The sequence below is a fragment of the Spermophilus citellus genome (genome assembly GCF_964194105.1).
Source record: "Spermophilus citellus genome assembly, chromosome: 12".
NCBI classification, from domain to species: domain Eukaryota; kingdom Metazoa; phylum Chordata; class Mammalia; order Rodentia; family Sciuridae; genus Spermophilus; species Spermophilus citellus.
This window is the reverse complement of record NC_138198.1, coordinates 118,104,506-118,122,577: the sequence shown is the minus strand read 5'-3', so window position 1 is coordinate 118,122,577 and position 18,072 is coordinate 118,104,506. Positions and strand designations below refer to the sequence as shown.

Here is an 18,072-nt window from a genome sequence, read left to right as displayed (position 1 = left end):
TCTAGTCCACTGATTTTTTTTTAACTCCCCCCAAACCTCTCCCCACCCCCCACCGCTACCTTATTTTAGACTAGTTTCTGCGTGGCAGAGAAAACATTCAACCTTTGACTTTTTGGGTCTGGCTTATTTTACTTAGCATGACAGTCTCCAGTTCTATTTATTTACCAACAAATTCCATAATTTCATTATTCTTTATAGCTGAGTAATATTCCAATATGTATATGTACCACATTTTCTTTATCTAATCATCTGTTAAAGGGCATCTAGGTTAGTTCCATAGCTTGGCTATTATAAATTTTGCTGCTATAAACATTAATGTGGCTGTATCCCTGAAGTATGCTGACTTTAGATCTTTTGGATATATATATCAAGGAGTGGGACAGCTGGGTCATATGGTGGCTCCAGTCCTACTTTTTTGAGGAATCTTCCACAAGCTTTCCAGAGTGGTTGCACTAATTTGCAGTCCCACCAACAATGTATGAGTATACTTTTTCCCCCACATCCTCACTAACACTTGTTATTATTTGTATTCTTGATAATTGCTAGTCAGACTGAAGTGAGATCAATGTAGTTTTGATTTGCATTTACCTAACTGCTACTGATGCTAAAGATTTTTTCATATATTTCTTGGCCATCAATTTCTCTGTTTTTAAGGCTATTTCAATTAACAAGAATTGGCTTGCCTTTTTATTAATTTACTTAATCATATGTCTGAAGTGTAAATCTGGGCTCAGAGTTAGAAGAAGGTACAGCAGCTGAAAAAGGAAAAATACTTCTGACTTCATGCAGCTGAAATTTAGAAAAGGAAAGATAGACAGTCGAATATACATAAGTAAACAGAATGCGTATTTCTCCGCACCTGCACCAATCCTAAAATAATACTTAAAAGTTGATCATGATAAGACATACATGAAAGCAACCCCAATTTGATACAAATCTATTGCTATCTGAATAGTATCATGTGACTCTATGTCACAATGCTTCATTTTCTGGATATTGTTAAAATTTTATTTTAACAAGTTATGTTTCAGAAATTGTTAGCATTTGATTTTGTACTTATATTTGGAAAAGGTTTTGTTAAAAGAGACAAAAGATTCAGTAATTTCAGACTAAAGTTGCCAGGCATCACATTTCTCGGCCATGAAAATAGTAACTTTTAACTTGTCTATTTTTGGTCTCTAAGATTACTATCACTTAATAAGCACTAGAGGAAGCAAAAGGAAAGTATAGCTACTGTAACTATTTCTTCCTTAACCCCCCCCCCATAATACAATGTATTATAAACATAATCAAAATGTAGAAAAAGTCAAGAAAAAAATTTAAATCAGCCAAAATCTGTCCTAAAGTAAAAATTTTAATGCAACATAAAAAACATATTAATACACTTTTAGTTTTCCTGTTAGTGACCTAAGTCTTGATTTTTATTTAATGTGTTCAAGTAAATGTTTCAATTGGTGGTTTCTTACAGGTTCGTGGACCTTCCCAAGCTGATCCTAACAGCATTGTAGATGATCTGCTGACACCGTGCTCTCCAGGCGATCCCGGTGCCATTGAAATGACATGGATGGATGTCCCTGGAGATAAACTTCTGGAACCAGTTGTTTCCATGGTTTGAAATTTTATTTGTTCTTAAGAAATATTTTAAAACATTATATTGTATAAAATTTGCTAGAAATGTTAGTATGTTTAAGCTCATTTACTTAATACTATTATAAAAATTATAAAGATAATTTACGTTTTTTGGTTTTGTTTTTTTTTGGTACTGGATATTGCAGAGACACTTAACCACTGAGCCACATCCCCAGCCCTTTACTTAAAAATATTTTATTTTGAGATAGGGTCTCACTGAGTTGCTCAGGCCTTGCTAAGTTGCCGAGGCTGGCTTTGAACTCACAATCCTCCTGCCTCAGCCTCCCGAGCCGCTGGGATTACAGGCCTGTGCCACCACGATCTGCAATAATCGACCTTAATCAAACTTAAAATATAAAAATGATTATCTTTAAAATATTTTCTTGGGACATGAACTTTAAGTGAAAAAGCTGCTTTTTGTTTGTTTTGTTTCAGTACTGAGGATTGAACTCAGGAATGCTTTACCACTGAGCTAAATGCCCAGCTCTTTTGGTTTTTTATTTTGAAAGGGAGTCTCGCTGAGATGCCCATGCAGGCCTCTAACTTGGGATTCTCTTGCCTCAGCCTGCTTAGTCTCTAGGATCATAGTCACTTGGGTTATGCTATGGGCAAAAAGCCTACTTTTAAAACTACAGTTCTCTGAATTTATAGGTCTTAAAGCTGGATCATCCCCCAAAAAGCTCATATATAGTATATAAATTATTTTTAAGACTCACATTTTTCAAAATAACCAGAAATGTTAATTATAGTATTTATAATGGGTATTTTTCTGTTTTACTTCTCAAGGCTCCATGAGAAGTATAAATAATAGAGATTTTAAAAATTTTAACTGAACATTTTTAACTCTTTTTCTTTAAAAAAAAAATAAATTAATTGCCTAAACAGTTTTAACCACAAAAAGTATATTTCTTTAGTTTATAGTGCAGGAATTAAAATGATTTTTATAAGGTATATTTTTAGAGAACTTGGGGTTACTGAAAAGTTATGTTTATTATTGTTTGTTTTTTTATTGATGAATTTTTCAAAATTTTCTGCTTCAGCTAAAGGAGCATTATGATAGGTTTAACAGTAACTTAGAAGAAACTTTCATAATATATAGACAGACATAACAGACAATGTAGACATATGCACATACATGTTTGTGTACATATATGTATGTGTTAATTATGCTTATCTGCAAAGTTGTTCAGAAATCCTTTTTTGTTTGAATCTTTGATGTGTTGCTATTAAAAGTTTTTATAGTCTGTTCAACAGCTTTGAAGAATTTACAATAACTTAACAATGGTCTTTTTCATCACTTTTCCTTACACAGATTTATAAGAGACATTTTTTTTTTGTTTGCTTGGTTTTTTGTTGTTGTTGTTGTTTTAAAGAGAGAGAGAGAATTTTTTTTAATACTTATTTTTCAGTTTTCGGTGGACACAACATCTTTATTTTTATTTTATGTGGTATTGAGGATCAAACCCAGCGCCCCACGCATGCCAGGCGCATTACCGCTTGAGCCATATCCCCAGCCAAGACAATTTGTTTTTTAATGTATCTCTGATATTAGCATATTTTCTTATATTTCAATCTTAAGTGTAATTTTTAAAAATTCTGGCTACTTGATTTTGAAATAATATTAGTCTGCTTCACTTAAAGTACAAATGACTGCCCTACGGAAATGTATTTTTGTGGTAAAATTGTAGTAAAATTCAGTAAGTGCAATTTAAAAGTAGTAATAATTTTACTACAAAAAACATTTCTATAGTTTATATTGGAAGATTTAAAATAATTTATAAGATTATATGATGATATAAGGAATATTTAGAGAGAGTGATTGAAGAGAGATCTGTAGTAAACTACTATCTTCCTTTTGAATTTGTATATACTGAGGGAACTGATATCTTGTTAAAGAAAACCATAAGGCCAGAAATTACATCCTGACCCAGGTGTAGAGAGTCTTAAAACCTCAGGCTGATGGGGTCGTCCTTCTCATGGGTATCTGGGAGCATTGGAGGGTTAGATCAGGACCAGGGAAGAAATTGAAAGTTTCTACACCAAGGAATGACATGATCTCAGATGTTCTCCAGAAAGAATAGGGAAACTTGTCATCAGTAGCTTATGGCACTGTGCATATTCATATTTTACCTTAGGTTAAAGTTGGTAACGATAATGATGATGCTTCCATGATGTTTGGTTTATTAGATCTGTCATTAATACCATCCTCACATTCCTCTCCCTGACAGTCGGATATGTTACGGTCGCTATCGAATACAAAACCTACAGTCAATGAACATGACTTGTTGAAGTTAAAGAAGTTTACAGAAGATTTTGGCCAAGAAGGCTAAACCAAAGACAACAAGGAAGATGTTTACCATATGTATTCTTTCTTTCATAGATACTTTTGCCTTTCTTGGGTGGCATCAGATTATTTCCAGTTAAGCTCTTGTACTACAGGGAAATATACATCTCACTTCAGATTCCTTTAAGTTTTATACTATACTTTCCTCCATTACTTATTAAATACTCCAACTAACAAAAATTGTAAAATAATGCATTTATAAGGAAATGAGTAAAATGTAAATTGGCATGAAACTAGAAATTACCCAGTAAAAAGAATATTGAACATTGATTGACACAAATATTTAGAATTTTTTATGAGTGGTGGACTTAGAAAAGAGCATTTGACTTTTTTTTTTAATAAAATGAAATAGGGCTTTATATTTTGAAAATAAATTGTTGAACATTCTTATCAATGTAAAATTTACTTCATTAAAAAATTTTAAATAATAGAAACTTTACTCTCAGGGATGGGCAATAAAACAATAAAGAGTACTGTGGTTGGTTTAGAAAGATTTTGAATTGTGTTATAGCCAGTGTTCTTATTGATTTTAATAGGTTGATTTTTTTTTTCTGTATAGATTAAAGTAATTTCTTTAAAGGAAGCAAGCTTTTGTATTTAACTACTTTCTAAATTAGGCATTGTCTTTACCTTGAAGAATAAAATTGTCAATCCCATTATCTTTTTGTAGCAAGATTGACCAAAAACAGATGGTAAATAAGTATGAATTTTTAAAATTACTGTCATGAAATACTGTACTGGGAATCTTTACCAATAAGAAAGTGGCCTCCCTTTGGATTATGGGAAGTTTCCTGTGTGTAATGTGGGTGTGTACATATATATGTATATATATATAAATTTTTTAAAAAATATAAAGTAACAGGGGTCTTGTCTTTCATCCTTTAAGTTCAGGAAACAGTTTTTCCTGGAAAGATATATGTTATCAGTATAACACTTATGAACCTTTAGAAATGAACTGATGTTCATATAATAAAATATAAACATGATAATAATGTTTTTCCATCATCTTCAAATAAATATTCTGAAGGTATGTGTTACACATTTCAGCATCAACACTAAGTTGTGCCTTGTACATTTGCATTGATCATACATGCAAAAGATTATTAAATTAGCTAGAATGAGGTAGATTCCTTAGTTACTATAAATTCTACCTTGCAAATGCTATATAGTAACTTGCGTTTTAAAGTATTTTTGCACATTTTACATATTATGCTATGGGTTTTACATATTATGCCTTTGGGTTTTCTGTACAGATTGTTTTTGTTGATATTAAATAGAAATCATAGGCCCAAAATACGCTGTTCTTATGTGAAGTAAATTGATGTAATCTCTATTGACTATATTCTGTGTATGCATCTTTATTTGGGGAACTTCTATATAGGAGAAAACATGATCTAAAGAAGGACAGATTGACAGCTAACCATAGGAATTAATCTCCTCTGGAACCCTATAAAATGACAAAATATTTTTAAAAGACAGAAAACCAGAACCACAAAGATAGTTCTTAAACGAAAATACTTCAGAGAGGTGTTGCTCACCCAAACTGCCTCCCTGGTTTGGTGATGCGCTGGCCTCCCATGCACTGCAGGAACCTAAGTTGGAGATCCTGTTTTCTGTATCACTTGGCAGCAAGCATAGGCTCTTGACCTAGCCTTGGCATATCAGAGCTATCACGCAGGTTCTTCAATTTTGCACACATAACAAAGAGGACAAGCCATTCAAACTAGGATTTTTTTTTTTTATTGGTTGTTCAAAACATTACAAAGCTCATGACATATCATCTTTCATACATTTGATTCAAGTGGGTTATGAACTCCCATTTTTACCCCAAATACAAGTTGCAGAATCACATTGGTTACACATCCACATTTTTACATAATGCCATATTAGTGACTGTTGTATTCTGCTCAAACTAGGATTGTAGCCAACAGCAGCAGCTAGTGGTAATCTGGTAAATTGCAAGACAGCTAATAACACTAGTGTCAGGGAATCAAGTGTACAGTGAGGACAAAGCAAAAGCATGAGAACTTCAAGGACAGCTGGTTGGGATCAAGGTGCAGGGGTGGAACCCCAGGGATTTTATATAACTGCTAAAAAACCTTCCTTGCAGCCACCGTGCTAAAATCATCAAAAGCCAAACAGTATTTTGTCCTGAGGGTTGCCAAATTACATCAGTTGAATTCACAGATCTACCAAGTTTTTATGTGAAAGCAGGAAAAATGAGTAGGAAAAGAGCAAGACTTTAGTACTGGAATATATGTTTGTGAGATTTTGGAAGATGTGTGAGAACAGATTATGTTGGCACACAGAATCTGAGTTTCAAATTTCAGATAAATTTGAATATACCAATATAGGCTCAATCAATGAAAGAGTGGTTTTAATTGTTGGCTTGACTGGCTGAAGAAACTGAACCTGACAGTGGACACTCTACCAATATAAGTGTTCGATATATTCAGGAAATAGAAATGCTGGAGCAGATTTATCATGGGAGAGTCACCCACAAAGCGACAGTGTTCCTGGAGAAGACCACAACCCAGTCTCTTTACCAAGGCTTTTGACAGGTGAAAGGAACAGAAATAATAATGTCTGGCAAAAAACTGATGAGTATGAGAAGACATGCAGGTAACTCCAATTATTGTGGTTCATATCACTGCATTACAAGACATCCCAAAACTTTAGGTTTAAAGTAACAATTATTTTCTGTCAGTTTCTGTGGATTGGGGATTTAGGAAGGGCTGGGCTGGGCAGTTCTGGTTAGGAGTCCCTTGCCAGTTGCATTCAGACACTGGCAGGAGCTGGAATAGCAGGGGCCAAGCTTCTGGGAGCTGGTAGCCCAGCTCAAGGCCTCTTGGAGTGATTTGTCCCCATGGATGAGCATGGGCTTCTACACAGCATGGTGACCTCAGGGCAGTCAGGCTGCTGTCTCGTGGCTGTGACAATTGTACAGGAACAAGTGTGCCAGGCAGCAAAGCCAAGCTGTTACCACCCCCTGTGAGCTAGCCTCACAAGTCACATAATGTCACTTCTGCTGAAGCCTGTTGGTTGAAATAATCACAGAATCCCACCCAATTTGAAGAGAAGAGGACAAGGGTCCCACTGGACCCTGGGAGGAATGTCAAGATGACATTGGAAGAGCATGTGAGTTGGAAGATAAGGATGTGCTTCCCAGTGAGATGCAACATGAAATACATTTCATGAAGTTCTCTTACCAGAAATGTGTAATCTGTGTCTAATCAAGCAGTAGTCCTAATTGTTGGGTTACAGAAAATGCTGGGGAGAGAAAAATATATAGCACCACAAGGAAGCAATCAGACAAAAGAGAACATAGGTCATTCTAGAAAATGACTGGCCTGGTTTATAGAAAACGCCAATGTCATTAGGAGAAGAAAAGCTTGAGGTACTCTTCTCACCTAGATTAAATGAAATTGAAGATAATAACAGGATATTTGAACCTTGATTAGATCCTAGTTTGGAAAAAATGGTAAAAGAATTTTGGTGCAAGTGAAAAAATATGAATATGGACTGATAAAATATTATGGAATTGTTCTGAACTGTCTTGGACATGATAATAGCATTGATTGTGTTGGTTGGGCTGTGCCCTTAATTTAGGAGATCCATGCTGAAGAATGCACTTAAGGAATGAATTACCATGCTAAGATTGTTCTCACCTTACTTAGAAATTATTCAGCAAAAAGTATGCACACACATACTCACACAAAGCAAATGTGGTTAAATAAGAATGAAAGATGGTCTGGGGTTGTGGCTCAGTGTAGTGAACTTGCTTCGTATGCCTGGGGCACTGGGTTTGATCCTCAGCACCACATAAAAAATAAATAGATAAAATAAAGATATTGTGTCCATCTACAACTAAAAAAAAATTTTAAAAAAAAGGAATGAAGAATGAACTTTAATTTTGGAAGAGGCAAAGCATGGAGCCAATTTTGAAAACAGAATCTCTGCATTTCCCATACACTTAACACAGATCTGTGAATAATCTGTGAACAAAGTCATGGAGCTCCCTCTGTTACAATCAGACACCATTCTTGGCTATAAGATATTCCACTGTAGATACTTTAGATTTTGGAATAGCTGTGTCTTGAAAGATTGCCAAAACTGTAAGACTTGCATATTTCAGTCCTGTTTTCCAAAGACTTATAAAATCGTCAGCACATTCTTAAAGGCCTAAAATATACCTTGTGGGGCTGGGGTTGTGGCTCAGTGGTAAAGTGCTTGCCTGGCACATGAGGCCTAGAGTTTAATCCTCAGCACCACAAAAATAAATAAAGACATTGTGCTCATCTACAACTAAAAGAAAAAAATTTTAAGATGTCATACTTTGTAATTCAGATCACAAAACTTTTGAAACACCATATTAAACAAAATGTGATTACATGAAAAAGTATTGACATGCAAAAAAGCTCAAGATTATTAAATGAAAATATTAAAATGGAAGAAGTTGGTAGTAGCTACATGGGAATGGGAAGGGTGATGCTACAAGTGGTTAACAGGCATAGTGTGGGTACAGCTGTCAATAGCTATTTCCAGGGCAATATTTCTAGAAGCTTATTAAAAGTACACATATACACACACCCCTCTTTTACACAGAACATTACTTTTCCCAGATGCCTTCTACTTTAGATTTGACTACAAAGTAGATAAAACACTTTGACAATTCTTGTTTTACTGTTAGGTGAGTCTCCAGCTTGCAGTGAATGTTTAAGTCTTGGGCACTCCCCAAGTAACTTCAAAGTGATGTAGACTGCTCCCTCAAATCATCCCTTTACATTATCACTAAATCCAGGTCTGCCATGCTGTCAGGAAAGATCTGTTAGTCTTTATTTGACTTCTGCTTTCTCAAAGGATTGTACCAAAATCCAAGAGTGTTCTATGGTCCCCAGAATGGGAGATAAACCTCTGATCCCTCAAGTCTGTCACCAACATTTTTATTATGCAAGTGCATAGGCCTCTCACAGCATTCCCTTTCTTCACCAGGAATGAAGCATAAGAACCTCTGTCAAGGCTGCAGCTGCTTAGTGCCTGCCAAGGCCCAAGCCTGCCATCCTATCTGGGCTCAGCCACCTGCCCAGCTTGCTGCCCCCGGGGTGGGGGGACTAATAGGTTCGACCTAGACCATCATCAACACCCTGGTGAGTTGAGACCTGTGTCCCCCTCCCTGCATTCGAATGTCCTTCTCTCTTGTTGCTCTCAAAAGCATTAATCTCTTCAGTGACTTGGGACAAGGATTTGTTGGTAGGGAGAGCTATGAGAAAGGAAAGTATTTTTTTAGGTGATTCTGCTATAAGGGAGCACAAAAATTCCTGTCTACTTTCACCTACAGAGGAAAAATGATTATCTAAATAAACCCTTCCAAGAATTATGAGGTCACCCGGAGAAGTGTCCTGAGGCAAGTCCAGAGCCAAATGCAAATGGCCTGTCTACCCCCAACCCTTCCTCTCTGACATTGAATTAAGAGGGATTTAATTTTTTTCTTTATTTTCTAAATGTTATGAATTAGGCATTTTTTTTATTATGTATATATAACATAAAATTTACCATTGTAACCGTTTTTAAGTGTATAGTTTAGTGGCATTAAGTACATTCACAGCATTGTTCAACCAACGGCACTAACCATTTCAAGAACTTTCTCATCATCCCAAACAGAAGCTCTGTACCCATTAAACAATATCCCCCCCACTCCTGCTTTCCCACCTCTCCAGCCCTTGGTAATCTCTAGTCTACTTTCTGACTCTATGAATTTTTCTATTTCTACATTGTGCTAAGTGAAGTAAGTCAGACACAGCAGGCTGAATATTGTAAGATTTCTCTTATACATTCAGCCTTTAGTGTCTGGCTTGTTTCACTGCTATCATGTCTTCATGTTTCAGTCATGTTGTAGTTTGGGGCAGAATTTTACTCCCTCTTAAGACTGAATACTATTCCATTGTGTGAACATACCATATTATGTTTATGAATCTATCTGCAGGTGCACATTTGGGTTTTTCCACCTTTAGCTATTGTGAATACTATTGCTATTAACATTGTTATGCAAGTATCCATTGGAGTTCCTGGTTTCCATTCTTTTAGGTACACAACTAGCAATGGAACTGCTGGGTCACATGGTCATTCTATGTTTAACTTTCTGAGGACCCATCAAACTTTTCCACAGTGGCTACGCCATTCTATATTCCTACCAACAATGCAGTTGCTACATCCTTGTCAACACTTGTCCTTGTCCACTGGAGTTGGGCTTTCTTTTATAATAGCCATTCTAATGAGTACATTTATTATTTTCTAAATCAGGAAAAACACTGTAATCAATAATTAATATGGACCATGAAGGAGATGATGGCAGTAAGAATGTAAGTAAACCCATTACAAAGTTGTTTTTCATTCAGTCAGTCATGTTTAAAAATTTTTTATTAAAAATTTTGATATTTTTCATTGTAAATTTTTTTCATTAATTTTGTTTTTATAAAGGCTATTGTCTTAAAATATTACTGATCTTGATTACTGCATGTTTGTTTGCATCTCCTTGATTTTGTGCCAGAGTGGACTGAGTGCCTCATTTACCTCACCCTGGCCTGGTCCTGTAGTTGCTGATGACCTGGAAGCACAACTGGGTAACCTGGAATAAGATCAAATTTGGTTGGCTTGCGCTTTGGGCTTTTCTTTGCTAAACCTATCAAATTAATAGTATCTTACACTACAACTGATCAGAGAAGAGCCCCGGCTGGTATGCAGAACAAGACCATTTAATGTCCATAAAACAACAAAGGGCCAGCAAACACTTGGGGTTTCATAAATTATTCTAGAATAATACCAAAAGTACACTTTTTTCTTTTGTATTGCAGTTGGATCTAGAATCCTAGACTCTAACCAGTTTCCTTTTACCTTTCATATAATTCAAATGTAAAAATTTGAAAAAAGTAATTCACATCTGGATTTCATAATACCTAAGAAGGGAGGTTGTCTGGTTAAGGTTTGTATGGTGTATGTCCACAGGTTGGTTCCCCAGAAACAGCCAGAGCTGGAGTTTAGAGGAGGATATTTATTACAGATCAGCACCTGAATGGGCAGAAGTAATCAAAGATGGAGAGTTCCTATGTAGCCCAAGAACATCCTCTAAAGGAAACATATAAGGCTGATGCACTGATTCACACCAAGAAATTTTCCTTAGTACGACAACAATAGCCAAACTACAACTTGTAGTTTCAACAACTTGTCCTCGCATGTCCTTTTTCTGTTCCAGGACCTGATCTGCGATCCAGCGCCTTAACATACTCAGGAATCAAATACAATATTATTTCTTAGCTCAATTATACCAGATTCCTGAAGGATGAGGAACCTATCCTGTTTGGGGAAACTGATAGAATTGCAGGGGCCAGGGAAATGTCCTCTTTCCTCTGAAGTTTCACTGGAACAAACGAACAAATATTAAATAGGAGAGAAATCAAAAACATTTTATTCATGTGCAAAAGGGAAACAGAGCATAGGGCTTATCACAGGAGGTAGTTGCCCACTAGCTAAGCATCACTCAGAACCATATATACCCCTTTTTTCTGTAGGGGAAGGGGAAATGAAGAATGCAGACAATTTTGAGGAGTTATGGATGATTATTAGGGTATAATAAAACAGAAAATAGCTTGTAAAAAATATTCTTTTTGGAATCTGAATGAGCCTGAGAGACAGATGTCATATGAGAATCGATCCAGGTGTGGTTACATTTCTGTCTTCTTTCCTGAGATAGATGATGGGATTGGGGTGGGGGTGGAAGGCAGCTGTGTTTCTTTTTGCAGTCTGCTCTGAATACAGATAAAGGTATTCCAGGGAGTCTCTTCCTAAGCTTGCGTGGGCAGAAGCAAGATAAGCTTTTCCTTTTGGACAAACTCTTACTGTGCTCCAAAGTGCCATATTCTTTGAGGTATAATTCTCTGAGCCCCAAAAGGGTCAAATGGAAACTTGCCAGCCTGAGTGGCATTGTTCTGGGAGACACTTTGGTTATATGCTATGATGATGAGCTGGACCAACTATTGCTGGATGCTCAGAATTCTATTGAACCACTACTTTTTGACTCTTATATTTGAGGTTACGTTTACTACCATATGGTGATACAGTGTCACACTGGCATCGTGTGTGAGATTTTAATACCCTGATGGTCAAATGTATTGGGAAATTGAGTTAAAAGCCTCTGATTACAAACTGGTTCTTCTAGGTGTTAGGCACGTGTTTGTTTTGCTGTAAGAGAACTTTTGGCCAGGCTTGTATAGTTAAGAATTCAGCATTGTCTTGAGAGAAGGTCTGGTCTCTGTCCTTGGTTTCTGGGAGGCCCCAGTAAAAACTCTTCACACAAGAGGCTCAGGTGAGCTTCCCTAGTTGGCAGTACTTCAAGCATCAATACTGGGAAGAAAACAGCCTAATCCCATGGGAGATGACAACAGAAGGTCTATATTTAGAACCCTCGAGACTTTGTCCTATGTACTTCTTTCCTAGGCTGATTTTGATCTGTGCCCTTTCCCTGTAATAAACTATAATCATGAGTGTAATAGCTTTCAGAGACTTCTATGAATTCCTCCAACAAACTATCACACTGAAGGTGGTTTGGAGACCCCTCCCCAAACTTCCAACAGGTTTAGAAGTCTTGAGGACTATACCCTCGAATCTCACAGTTTAATTCTGGACAGTAAGTCAAGAAAGAAGAAAACTCAATTCCTTTTGCTCTTTAGCTCTTTGGTATTTGTACTATAATAGCATTTCCTTTTTTTTAAAGTAAGCAAACAAAAATATATGCCTTATGCACATCAAAACCACAGTATGACCACAGATAACCAGCATTAGTGAGAATGTAGAGAAAAGGGAACTCACATAAAGTGTTGGTGGGAGTGTAAAATGGTACAGTTACTTTGGCAAAGTCTGTATCCCTCAATTGGTTAAGCAGAGTTCCCAGGAGATCTGGTTAATTCCACTCCTAGATCTACACCCAAGAGAATTTAAAAGGTATGTCCACACAATAACGTGTACATAAATGCTCATAGTACCACAGGTGTAGTGAGCGGGGCAGGATACACTGGAGATTGATCCCAGGGTTTCAAATACGCTAGACAAAAGCAAGCACATCCCACATTCCAAAAAGTGGAAACCACCTAAATGACAGTGAATGAATGGAAAAATAAAACACAATATTGCCATAAAATAGAATATTATTTGGCAATGAAAAAGTAATATTACACATTGTCTACCACGAATGAACCTTGAAAACGTGCTAAGAATCCAGACACAGGGTTACATATTATTATGTTTCCATTTATATGAAATATCCAGAATAGACAAATCTGTAGACTGATTAGTGATTGCGTAGGGCTGGGCAGGGTTTGGAAGAAAATGGGGAGTGAGTGCTAATGATTACACTCCTTTGGGGGTGTAACACAATGGTATGAAATTGTGATGACAGTTGCACAACTGTGACTATTAAATGCCAGTTATCATGCACATTAAATTGGTGAATTGCATATTTATGGTACGTGAATTAGATCCCCATAAAGCTGACTTGTTTAGTTTTGAACCTGCCTTGGAAAGTTGAACTCTGAGCTCAACGAAACCAAATCATCTTGGTGATTTTTCAAAACTCCTTGCGAAGGCTTTCCCGGTCCTCTGAAAAAACGAAAGTGGGCTGTGACCATTTTCTAAGTACGCCAGGAAACATGAACTGGAACCTAGGATTCAGCGTTTGATCTGTGGCCTGCCCACCGAGCACGATCCGAGATCCTACAGCCACTGTTTAGAATGCTCTCGGGCACCCCCTAGGCCGGGCGGGCCGGATCGGGAGGCGGCGGAACTCCCAGGATGGAGCGGTGGCGGCCCTCGGCCTCGCGCCGGGCGAAGGAAGGGCTGGAAACCGACTCTGCGGGGTCCTAAGACGCAACCTCTGCGCACTCCCGGAGCAAGTCACCCGGGCCCTTCCCAGCAGCGCTCCGAGGCGGCGCTGCCCGGGTCGCTCGCTCGCCTAGCGCGGGGAGGCCCCACCTGCGAGGAGAGGTTGCAGGGTCCCCACCTTACGGGGTGGAGACCTCCAGGCCCCTTGCTGCGAGTCTGACGGCCTCCCCACCCTTGGCCGCGCTTTGCTGCGCCGCGCCGCGCCGCCCCGCCCCGGTGCGCCCCTCTCCGGCTCCTCCTCTTCCCCTCGGCCTGCGTCCCGCCCTCGCCCGCAAACCCAAACACTTCGGCTCCTGCTGCGCCGGCCGCGCGTGATCCCCCAGCCTCAGCCGCAGCCGCCGCTAGTGCTGCCGCTGCTGCCGCGCGCCTGGGCGCCCGAGCCTGCGCCGCTCCGCCCGCCGCGGCCCGCGGTTCGGCCGAGCGATGCTGCTGCTGGCCGCCGCCTTCCTCGTGGCCTTCGTGCTGCTGCTCTACATGGTGTCTCCGCTCATCAGCCCCAAGCCTCTCGCCCTGCCAGGGGCGCACGTAGTGGTGAGTGGCCTTCTGTTGCTGCGCCCAGACCTCCCGGTCCGTTCCGCCAACCCGCGACCGAGGCCGACGAGCCTTCCTCCAGGCCGTGGTCCCCGGGAATGGACGGCCAAAGGGGAGTCACCTGCCGCCGTCCACCCTGGCACTGCCCCTCCGGGCCGGGCGCCCGGCCTCGAGGACCCGCCCTCCGTGGCATCTGGCTCTCCCCGGGGCCAGATTGCGATGGACGGGATCAACTGCAGCCTACGGGGTTGTCGGGCTCCAGGGCCTCTGTAGCTGCTCCTTGGTGCCCAGAGCATCCCTGGGATGTGGATGTTTTGGTCCTCGGCTTTCCCGATGAGTCAACAGAGTGGCTGAGAAACTTTGCCAAGGACGCAGCGGTCGGCGGCGCGCAAGGTGCCGCGCCGAGAGGGGAGAGCAGCCACGGCCTGCGGGGTCGAGAGGGTGGACCGCAGGGAAGGGGGTCACGAGCCATCAGGACCCGCCGAGGAGGCTCGGGACTGGAGGATGGCCCGTGCGAGGGACAGAAAGGACAGTTGCCAAAGGAGTGCAGGAAGTGACTCACCTGGGGGAAACTGCTCGCGGACCCCAGTGGTCTGGCGGGCTAGGGCGGCTCTGTCGGGTCTGCACTGCCTTCTGCGAGCGCAGCTCGGTGTCCGTGATTGCTGCTTCAGTGAGATTCTTTGCCACTTTCAGAGTCGAAAGAATGAGCCAAATGACGTGGCTAGGGCTTCGCTAGGGCTTCGGGACTGAAGGAGATGTGAATAGTTTGGTTTCTCACCGGAAGCTCCCTTGTCCCTATTCTGCAAGTGTGGCGCCTTTCGCAAACCCAGAGGATGCCTGTCCCCCTGTGCCCAGGGCTTCACTGTCAGTCAGCACTGGCTTTCTCGCTAGTTTTCTTGTTTGGACCCCACAGCCTGAAGCTCACTGAGGCCTGGAATTATGAATAAGGAGAGCTAGTCACTAAGTTGGCAGTGTACATCATCTTAGTGCCTGAGGTGACATATACCTGTTGCTGCCATCTCACCTCTCCACTGGACTGTTACAAAATCAAAATAGGGTGGTTATTTATTTTAGTGTGCTTTAAGTCTGAACTAGGGTTTGTGAATGATAAAATGTATTTTCTTTCTTTCTGTTTCTTTTCTTTTCTTTCTTTTTTTCTTTTTTAAACTATGGGATTATTTTCAGCTCCTGCTATTCCTTATGTGGAAGATGAGGAGTTGGGTGTAGATTGACTAGAGAGAGGGAGTAAAATCTAATAATCACACCAGGTTCTGAATGGTTCACATCCACAAGAGAACTTGTGCCTCAAAACCTGGCTTTAAAAGTTGGAGTCTTTCAGAACTTGTGCTTGCAGAGAAGAACTTAGGGGGAAAATACAAAACCAAAATTGGAATGAAAATTTTAATTCAGTACTTATAAGAAAGTTTATTCAACCTTGATGCTAGTCCTTCTAGCTAGTAAAATAACAAGTGTCCTGTCTGTTGGGACAGACAAGGAATTTCTTGTCCCACTTTAATACTAAAAATAACGTACATATACAGCCACTAAAAAGGATGTGAGCTTGACATGAATAATTCACATGATCTCACCATCTGTCTTTTTTAATGTCCTCAAAAGAGTAAAGTGTAATTTACTTGAGATTTGTTAGGCATAGAGCAGCACAGGAGCTAATCTTCATGAAGGATTTGGAGCTATTTACCGATTATAGGACGATTCCTCTGTGCTGGTGCTGTCTGTCTGTGGATAGTGACCCCAGGCAGCACATGTCACACACTGGTGTGTGTTTCAGTCCTCCCTTCTTTTGGATGATGGTGAGCAGCTTTGGTGGTAGTAAGCCAGCTCCTGTTGCTCCCAGGAAGGATTATAAGGTGTAATTAAAGAGAGAGTAACATTGAAACAGTATTTGCAATGGGCAGTAAGAGGAGTGATACAGAAAGGAAATTAAACTGGTGACTTTAGTGTCCTCCACTTGGGTTACTACTTGTCAGACAATATGCATTTGCCTTTTTTTTTTTTACAGCCATTGTGAAAGTCCCCTATATGAACTCTCAACATTCAGAGTAACACAGCCCAGAGTTGGCCTTAGTGTGTTTTTGGATACCTTCTAAGAATTAGCTGGCTTGACTAGAAGGTAGTTTCCCAAGAGCCTTGACCCGGAAGTGCAAGTCCTACTCCTGTTATACAAAAATCTTAAAAATTACAGGGCTTAAGCCTTGTTTTTTGCCCTACAGCAAATTTACATAGCTAACTTCCCTACATACAGCCTAGAAAAAGGACAGCCATAACTATAGCTAATATCCACACAACATATAAATTTTCTCAATAACTCATAACTTCCTCTTGCATTAATTGATTTTATAATAATAAGTTTACAAGTTCTTTCAGCATCCTGTTTTCTAGGGAAATGGCATCACATTCCATTTTGCAAAATAATGTAGGCAAATGTTTATTTAGTGACTGCTTGTTGCAAGGTTCTGTGCTAGGAATGAGAGAGATCAAGTGCACTTGGCATTTGTCCTTAAGGAACTGAGTGGAGTCTGGAGGGAGCCAGGATGTTAGTAAAGTCACTTCACAGGCAGACATCAACAGGTAAGGGCAGGACTTTGTGACAGAGTCAGGAGAAGCTTCATGAAGGAGGGGACATTTGAACTGAGCTCTGCAGGATCACAAGGGTTTGGAGGTAGAGGTATGTGGTGACATAGGGTGGAGGGATAGTTTAGCAGCAAGGACAGAATCATAAAACAGGGACATTTTTAGGGCCCCTTCTAGTTGCTATCTGGTGAAATCTAATAAACCAAAACAACCCGTGAAACATCCAGATAGTAAAGACTTCCTCAGAGCCTGATTTCAGCCCAGGCCATGGGCTCATTTTTATAATAACCTTCTATAGATAATTGGTTAATTATCCACCAGAGAAATCTCTCCACTGGTGGCCAGTTGAAGTTAGGAGAAATGAAGGGTGCCTGCAAGTCACAAGGAGATAAGCCTCGGTGTGGGAGGGGTTTCATGGTGTTGAAGTCACGGGATGGGAGATGTTCCCTAAAGCATGATTTATATCTAACAGTAAATATTCAAAATAACCTGAAGGGCTGACTGTAGGGAAATAGCTATATTTTGAAACTGCTCTTTAACGTAATATTATAAAGTCTTTAGTTTTTTGTCACAGACTTTATGACTTTTTTTTTTTTTTTTTGCCAGACCTGGGGATGGAATCCAGCATCTCACACATGTACCTCTAAGCCCAGCCCTGTACATAATCTTTTAAAAAGCAGGATGTAGTATCTTGAGATATATAATTGACATAGGAACTGTTATGGGGCAGGCTATATGGGCAATAACCAAACAGACTCAATTTTACCCCGAGACACCATATCATGTAAGAAATGCTTCTCCCAGGGAAAGCCCCACCTCTGTACGCATTAATAGTTACCTGGCATAACAGGACAATGACCAGAAAGACAGCTCTGCATTTGTCTGATTAAGTGAAATATGTATAGAGTCTCCCCTGTGCCAAGTGCTAGGAATATAGTGGAGAATGGAATAGCATTGGGATTTCTGTGGAGTTTGTGGGATGGTGATGGGAGAAATGATTGTGAATCAAACAGTCACACAGATGTATGACTGTTGGGTTGTGTGAG

The 18,072-nt window shown here is 39.8% G+C and overlaps 2 protein-coding genes across 2 annotated transcripts in view; both read left to right on the top strand.

Moving 5' to 3' along the window:
* Nucleotides 1-4,309, top strand: part of VPS4B (vacuolar protein sorting 4 homolog B) — a 34,187-nt gene extending 29,878 nt beyond the window's left edge. The window contains exons 10-11 of the mRNA XM_081263451.1: nucleotides 1,469-1,609; nucleotides 3,858-4,309. Of these exons, the coding sequence (XP_081119577.1) occupies nucleotides 1,469-1,609; nucleotides 3,858-3,959 (243 nt within the window). The 3' untranslated portion in view covers nucleotides 3,960-4,309. The remainder of the gene's footprint in view (nucleotides 1-1,468; nucleotides 1,610-3,857) is intronic.
* A 9,319-nt stretch (nucleotides 4,310-13,628) lies between these two features.
* Nucleotides 13,629-18,072, top strand: part of KDSR (3-ketodihydrosphingosine reductase) — a 34,265-nt gene continuing 29,821 nt past the window's right edge. Inside the window, exon 1 of the mRNA XM_081263671.1 lies at nucleotides 13,629-14,434. Within this exon, the coding sequence (XP_081119797.1) occupies nucleotides 14,327-14,434 (108 nt within the window). The 5' untranslated portion in view covers nucleotides 13,629-14,326. The remainder of the gene's footprint in view (nucleotides 14,435-18,072) is intronic.